The sequence below is a fragment of the Pelmatolapia mariae genome, linkage group LG13 (assembly GCF_036321145.2).
Source record: "Pelmatolapia mariae isolate MD_Pm_ZW linkage group LG13, Pm_UMD_F_2, whole genome shotgun sequence".
NCBI classification, from domain to species: domain Eukaryota; kingdom Metazoa; phylum Chordata; class Actinopteri; order Cichliformes; family Cichlidae; genus Pelmatolapia; species Pelmatolapia mariae.
Genome location: NC_086238.1, coordinates 5,012,594 through 5,020,521, shown reverse-complemented (window position 1 = coordinate 5,020,521; position 7,928 = coordinate 5,012,594). Strand labels below are relative to the sequence as shown.

The 7,928-nt window shown below is 40.1% G+C and overlaps 1 protein-coding gene across 1 annotated transcript; it reads right to left on the bottom strand.

Annotated features, from left to right (window-relative positions):
- Window positions 1-752: 752 nt before the first annotated feature.
- Window positions 753-4,125, bottom strand: LOC134640079 (zinc finger protein 569-like). The gene is made up of 2 exons (XM_063491668.1): window positions 3,876-4,125; window positions 753-2,368 (listed from the first exon to the last, which is right to left on the bottom strand). Exons 1-2 carry the CDS (start codon window positions 4,054-4,056, stop codon window positions 1,368-1,370), a joined length of 1,182 nt encoding a protein of 393 aa, XP_063347738.1. The 5' UTR covers window positions 4,057-4,125; the 3' UTR covers window positions 753-1,367.
- Window positions 4,126-7,928: the final 3,803 nt, after the last annotated feature.

Sequence of the window (7,928 nt, the reverse complement as noted above, 5' to 3'; positions counted from 1 at the left end):
ACATGTCATATATGTTTACTGGAGTTTGCATGTTCTCCCAGTGTTTGTGCTGGGATAAGCTCCGCCTCCCCACGACCCTGAATTGAATGAGTGGAAGAGAACGGACAAATGGATATTATTTGGCTATTATAATTGCTCTTAACAGTAAATTATTCTTGGTGTGCCCAAAGATCATGTGAAAAAATGTCAGTGGGATGATTAGTAGGAAAATTACTTTTAATAATAAAGGTTATAATTAATGAATCAAAGAGCAGAAGAGAATCGGTTGATGAAGAGGTCGGCACACGGATCTGAAAGTGTGACAGTGTTTTAAGTTTGCATGACCAGGCGAGCTGCAGCTGCACCAGAGAGCACATCTGCTGAACATCTGCTTACTTGAAAAATAAGAGTGGAAAAGTGCACTGCGTCCCAGTTTGTTCTTTCTGAGTAAAATAAACTGATGATTTATCACCATTCAGATTCTGTTGTATAAAAGCAATCATTACAAACTGGACGTTATCGGCAATGTTATTGCTCAAAGTGGGGATCAGAGGTCATGTCAACAGTAAAGAGAAACATAGTGTGAAGCTCAGAGCCTGCGCTCATCAAGCTGTTAAAATACTTTTCCTTCACTTTACTTTTTAGCTGCTTACACTGCCAAAATGTAAAAGAGGTTTGCAGCTTTCTTTAGCACTTTTCATGCATCTTGTCACGATGTTATAAACAAACGCTTTTATTTAAAACCCAAGTTAAGAATTCATTTTCTGCTCCACTTTGGTTTTCTATAACACATCTTTCAGTAAAATGTGATTTTTATTAAAGAAAATGAATCAGATACATCAGAACATACAGATGATTAATCACAGTGTCACCTGATAGCAGCTATTAAAGAGAAACTACAAAACAACAAAGTGTTAACTTCCAGAGGAAAACCTTCCTTAAAATGTATTTTAGGGGAAGTCATTGAACATTTTAAAGTGCTTTATTTAGTTTTGAGATTTAACTGGCGATTCTATACATGCAGCATTAAAATTCAAGTTAATTTAGTTCATGCTTCAATCGATTTCTCCAAATAATAACCTGCTGCTGAGTGCAGAGACTTGCTTTTACAAGGGTGCTGCTCAGAGGACCTAAAAACATGTTTTCAGACAGTGGATGAACTGGAGGCCCAGAATAGGATAAATAAGGATTATTTTGAACTGTGAATCATGCAAAGCCCAAGAACAAAAACATGGAGATAAAAATAAGTGAATTAGACCCACTTTAAATGTTACTGACACTTTGCTTTAAGCACCTTTATAATGGGTCTTCTTGCTCTTTACAGCAAAGTTTGGCGTCTCTTTTGAACATTTTTCATTATTAAATATGAGCCCAGGGGGATGAATGAGTCAGTATTTCTGAGTGTGAGTCCCCAGGTGATATTTCAAGTGTGCACTCTGTAGAAACCCTCTGCCACAGATACCACAGCGGTGAGGCCTCTCGCCTGTGTGGCTTCTCATGTGCTTCCTCAGGTGTCCGCTGTGGGTGAAACTTTTGCAACAAAAGGAGCAGCAGAAAGGCTTCTCACCCGTGTGAATCCTCATATGTATCTTTAAATCCCCTTTGCGGCTGCACTCTTTCCCACACACGTGGCAACGATGCAGTTTCACTCCGGCGTGGCTTGCCATGTGCTCGGTCAGTGCGGTCGTGCTGTTGCACTGCTTACCGCACATGTGGCAACATTTTGAGCCCTTGTGCGATTTCAGGTGCATGTTAAGGCTTTCCGTGGATTCAAACGTCTTTCCACACACGGCACAGATGGCACCTGCGTTTGCTGAATGCATGTGGAAAGCATGATTTATCAGGTGATGGCTGGAGGAAAACGATTTATTGCACAAATGGCAATGATAGTCAGGTGCAGCAGTGTTAAAATGAGGTAACTCAGTGGATTCTCTGAAAGTGCTAAAGGGCGCCTGGGTTTGTTCTGATGAAAAACTAGCAGCAGCTCTTTTGCTTTCCCTTCCGTCCTGGACACTTTCACTTTGGGCTAGAGTTTGTGAAGAAGATGTCAATGTGAGAGGCAATATGAACTGCACAGTTCTGGTTTCCTGCTCCTCCAGAAACTCCTCATCACGTTCACAGTTTTGCACTTCAGGCTGCAGAGATGGTTTCGTGTCCTCTAGCTCATTTTCCTCCCAAACAGAAGAGTGAGGTGGATATGAGGCATCAGCATCATGAAACTCTTCGGCCTGTTTTTCATCTTGCTCCTGACCAGCCCAGAGTTCACCGTCTTCCTCTTTAATATGTCGAGGCTCTGCATTGCCCTTATGGACGCTGATGCTCGGTGCGCGCTCACATGGCTCCTGCTCAGGCGGTGACTCCTCTTTACAAACAGACAACTGAAGAACATCTGAAAAAGAAAATGTAATCTTTCTTTTACTACTTTATTACTATAAACAAGGATTAACAATCATGCTTGTTACTCTCAAAAGGTCCTTCAAAAGCTTTCAGATGATCAAATACAAATGAATCAAAAGCTTATTATTTACTGATAAAAAGCAGATATAAGCAGTTTGCTGGTCTGGAGCATTCAGGTGTGTGTTAACACAATACTACAATCTTCCCAGGAGTGGACGTTCACCCCAACTCACCCCCTGAAGCTGAAAGAAACCCAAGAGCTACATCTCAAGCTCTATAGGACTCTGTTGTTAAAATCGGTAATGTTAAAGTTCATGGCAGTACAATTAGAAAAGTACTGAACAAGTATGGCTGTTTGGAAGGGATGCCAGGAGAAAGCCTCTTCTCTCTAAAAAGAAACAGGGCAGCAGAGCTTAGAACAAACCCCACGACTTCTGACACAATGTCATGCCGAGTGTTGGTGGTGGAGGGGTAATGTTAAAGCTTGTTTTGCAGCCACAGGTCCTGGGCACCTTGCAAACGAACACTTCTTTGTACTAAAGTATTCTAGAGACAAATGTGTGGCCATCTGTTTGACAGCTGAAGCTTGGCTGAAAATGGGTCATGTAACAGAATGCATTGCCAAGCATAGCAGCAAATCTCCACCAGAATGGCTTAAAAAGAAAAGATTCAAGATGTTGCAGTGGCGCAATCAAAGTCCAGACTTCATCTGACTGAAATGCTGTGGTGGAACCTTAAGAGAGCTGTGTGTAAACAAATGCCCAGAAACCTCAATGAACTGAAGCAATGTTGGACAGTGGGACAAAATTTCTCTACAATGATGAGAGAGAAGTATAGTTGTACAGAAAGCGATTATTTCAAGTCACTGCAGCTAAAAATGGTTCCATAACCTACTGAATGATGTGGGTGCAGTGAATCAACTTTTTCACATGAGAGTATGAGGTCTTAAATAATCAGGCCCCAACACAGTGACCACAACAACACCTCATAGTACCTTATTATTCAAACAGTGCACGTTATTCTCAGACTGCAGGCTTACTTGCGCTTCCTAGAGTTTTTAAAAGTAGAATGGGAGGCTGGGCCTTCAACTATCAGGACCATTTGCTGTGGATCCAGCTCCCACTTTGGCTTCAGGAGACCGATACCCTCTCTACTTTTAAGATCACAATAGAAACTTGACATTTTGATAAAGTTTATAGTTAGTGCTGGATCAGGTGGCCCCAAACCATACCTTAGTTACTACTAAGTAAATATTTAAAGCTTAACTATTATTTTTTCACAACATTTCAAAATTCCTCATTCAGGAAAATCAGAAATATGTGTTTTAGACTGTCTTCCAGTCAGTTGCTGGAGCACAAATTAAAGTGTTAAATAAAATTAAACACACTTCACAAATTACGTTGCAGAAAATAAACTTCCTCTGCAAGGTTACATTTTAGGTTAATCATTCCAGTCTAGTCGGACACCCACAGATAAGTAAAAAATAAGACCCCACAGACCTCTTTTCTGGTTTGTCATGAACTCCAGCAGCAGACCTCTGAGTCGCTCGATCTCCTGCTGGGAGCTGCTCGCTTCTTCCTCGTATTTTGCTATCGTCCTCTCAAACACCTGAAATATTTCCTCCGCGGCGGCTGTCAGGCGCTCGGTCACGAAGGCCCTGAGAAGAAGCGGTGAAGACATTTTAGGATACGTGTTACTCTAGAAGCACGGGAAGAGGTTTAAAAGACAGCGGGGACTGTGCTAGCTAGAAGCTACGGAAGCAGACGTAAACAAAGTACCGAGAGGAAGAGCGCTGACAGCACCGACAAATCAGACAGGTGCTGCCCTCTGGTGGACACCAGCGAAACTGCTCGGAAACCTTTAACTGGGCATGTTCTATGCAAGGTGATTAGACTTGATGATTTTATAAAAATTATAGTTAACTCAATTAACTACCCTCTGCACCATAAAATACATATTTAGCTTTCAGTTCCAGGAAGTCTTCATTCTCCTGTTGCTGCTTAACTGCTCACCTCAGCATCCTGTGCTTGGCCCTTCTCCTCCAGCACATTTTAGTGCATCATTTGTATTCTGCTATTTTATATTATTTTATTATTATTATTAGCATTTTGTTGTTTTATTTTACTTCACAAATGTGTTTGATTTGTTGTGTATTTTTTTACTTGTGAGCTCCTTTATTTACTTTATTTATTATAAACATAGCTCTTTCATAGTGAGTATTTGTTTTTTTTCTTTTTAAGCTATTTTGATTGACTATATTGTATTTAACTGTGGCACTTAATTGGCACTAACACAGACATCTCACATTTTTTAATAAATGAAGTATATCTTTATAAAACTAAAAGAATCAAATAAAAATGTAAGCACTGTCTTTAATATTATTTTTTGTTATTCTCACATAGAACACAAACCCTCATTCTCATTTACTCAGAAAATAGTTGAAAACTCCTGCTAAAACCAGGCAAAGACCCTGTATATCCCTCAAGCTATCTTCCAATATCCCTTATAAATGTAGACCTTAAAATAATCTGCAAAGCTCTCTCAAAGAGATTAGAGAAAATAACCCCCCTCTTAATTCATCCTGACCAAACTGGTTTCATAAAAGGTAGGCACTCATCAACAAATACACGTAGATTACTTAATTTGATAGACTACTCATACAGTAAAAACATCGAAACTACAATATTATCTCTAGATGCAGAAAAGGCGTTTGACAGGGTTAACTGGAAATTTTTATTTGCAACTTTACACAAATTTGGTAATCAGTCTTTATGCGGATGATGTGTTACTTTTTCTGGGGTAATTGCCTTGATAAACTCTTTTGCAAGAGATTATTCAATTAACTGGTCAAAATCTACAGTCCTTCCGATTAATTGCTCCTTCCATAATTCTTCTTCTACACCACTGCAATCTGGAAATATAAAATATTTAGACCAAGGATAAAGGAGGATTAGATCTACCTAACTTTCAGGTTTCAGTTTATCTCAGGATGGCTAAAACATACCTTCTTAGATGAACCTTGGCTAGATGTAGAATAAGCACTTTGCAATAATCTAGAGATTTCAGACCTACCATTTATCAGCTCAAACATCAAACGACATGAATGCTTTAAAAGCGTCAACATCAGCACTTCTCTGACAGCATGGTGGGAGTTTCTAAAATTGACGGAGTCTTCATTAATCCCATACGAACGTGCACCTATCTGGAACAACCCTGACATATTACAAAACAATAATATGATAAACTTTCCAGATTGGAGTGGTAAAGGAATCAAATACTTAGAACATATATTGGAAGGAACAGAATTTATTCCATTTGACAGACTAGTTACACAATATGGGATCAACAAGAAAAGATTTTTAGAATATCAACAAATTAAATCCATAAAAAAGAAATTTAAACCCAGTCAAGTTGAACTACAAACACCATCAAGTGTGGTACAATTTCTTACTCTTAAAACCCCAAAATTACTTTCCAAAATATACAGAATGCTTTCTGAAACAGATGAATCAATATCACTTCCTATTGCAAAATGGGAAGCGGATTTATCAGTTAACTTAGACCAAAACTTCTGGTCTCAGATATGCATAAAAACCTTTCATTTAATTAGAAATCCCAGTCTTCAATTAATTCAATACAAAATATTACATAGAGTACACTATACAGGTCATCGGATGTTCAAGATGGGCTTTATGTCCTCCAACAACTGCTCACACTGTCAAGCAAATACACCGGACAATTATATCCACGCTCTTTGGTTCTGTCCATCAGTTCAGAAGTTTTGGCGTGAGATATGTGAAGACTTATCAAAGTGTCTGAAATGTAACATTGAAATGTAACACTGAAATGTAACAACTTCCCCTTTAGTGTGTTTGTTGGGCAGCTTAGATTATGTCACTCCAGAAAAGAATAAAGCCCATATGGTTTTCACTGCCCTATGCATAGCCAAGAAAATAGTCCTCATGAACTGGAAAAATCAAAATAATCTTAATTGTAACCAATATAGAAATTATCTAATAGATTACATTAGTCTTGATACAGCCTCTGTCACCACATCAGATCAATCGCTCTGGGCTCCTTTGATCAGCTCCGTCACCTAGTGGGGGTGGGGTGCCGTAGTTTGGTCCCACCTTCGCTGTTGTGATTGGTGTGGGGGTAGGGACAGGCTTGGGGTGTCGGGGGATTCCCTAGGAGCGTCTTCCTTGGAGGGCTCAACCCGGGGTTGTGGTCATGACCTGTTACGGGCTCTGGTGGCTCTTAGATGATGGTTTCCTCATGGCTGCGTGCAGCGGGGCTGGGGGAGGGTCTGTGCTGACGGATGTGGGTTACTGACCTGGTAGCCGGCTGCCCCTGGGTGGGTCCGGGGCGGGCGTGGGGTTCTGGGGGTGCTCCGTCTCCAGGCTGGGGCCCTGGCTGGGCCTTGGGGGCTTGGGTCCTGGTTGGTGTGTCGCCGAGGTTGTGTGCGGGTGGGTGCATGGGGGCTCAGCCCTGGTGCGGGGTCCCTCTGGTGCATCAAAGTTGAAAAGCATGAAGCAATAAAATGAAAATGTATAAAATCAAATGTTTAGTTAGGGAAATGTGCTAAAATATAAATCAAATGCATGTAAGTCAAGTAAATTTCATGTCCCCAGATTCTATTTATTTAGATTTATTGTATCACTTCATTGTATTTTTGACTGCCACATCATTCTCCTATTTGTTGCCGGTATTTGTCAGCATGTAGGAACTTGAAAGATTTATGCCAGCCATGGCAGACTAGAGGACTCATCCAGTGAGTCTTGATTAATAAATTAATAAATCCATATATTTGTTTCATTTCACAAACCAAGGTCAGAGTGAAAAACCTTTGTAGCATTAACTTATAACTGACTCCACAGAGTCTGAGTCGTGACCTAGGCCCACTGCTCCCACACTGTGCTCTCCTGTTTACCCACTTGACCATCTGTCCCACACTGAGCTCAAAGGAAACAAAAGGGACATGATGTAAGCTGTACCTGGCACCGATGATGTCCATCTGCAGCAGGTAAACGGTTAGACTTTGTATGTAACACTTGTCTAAAAATACTAGGCAAATTGCAGACATACTTTTATATTGTTTTATTTTAGGTTTCTTTTCACTGCTGAGTCTTTGTCAAGGAAACAGTTTCAACCAAATGTAAATAGCTTAGTTCACATAAAGGATTTTTTTTTTTAAAAATATCTAGTTTACCTTACATAAAACAGCACCACATGGCTCCAGTAATGCTCCAGGGATATTGGCCTTGCATGCATTATGATCACCAGCAGAGGGAGCTGAATAATAAGAAATATATCTCATATGCAGCACAACAAGACTGCGCGTAAGTATGTTTTAACTTGGTTTTAATGAAAAGCTTGCTCCTGTTTCTACTTATTTCAGTCCTTGACTAGCAGGACTGTAGTTTGCAGAATATTTGCTTACAGTTAGATTCTGAATACTTTAAAAGCTCAATATTGCACATGTTTTATTTGACTTATTCCACTGTGGTTTGAAGCTGCAGCTGCAGAGGTTCTTGTGGGTTTCCAAACTTCTG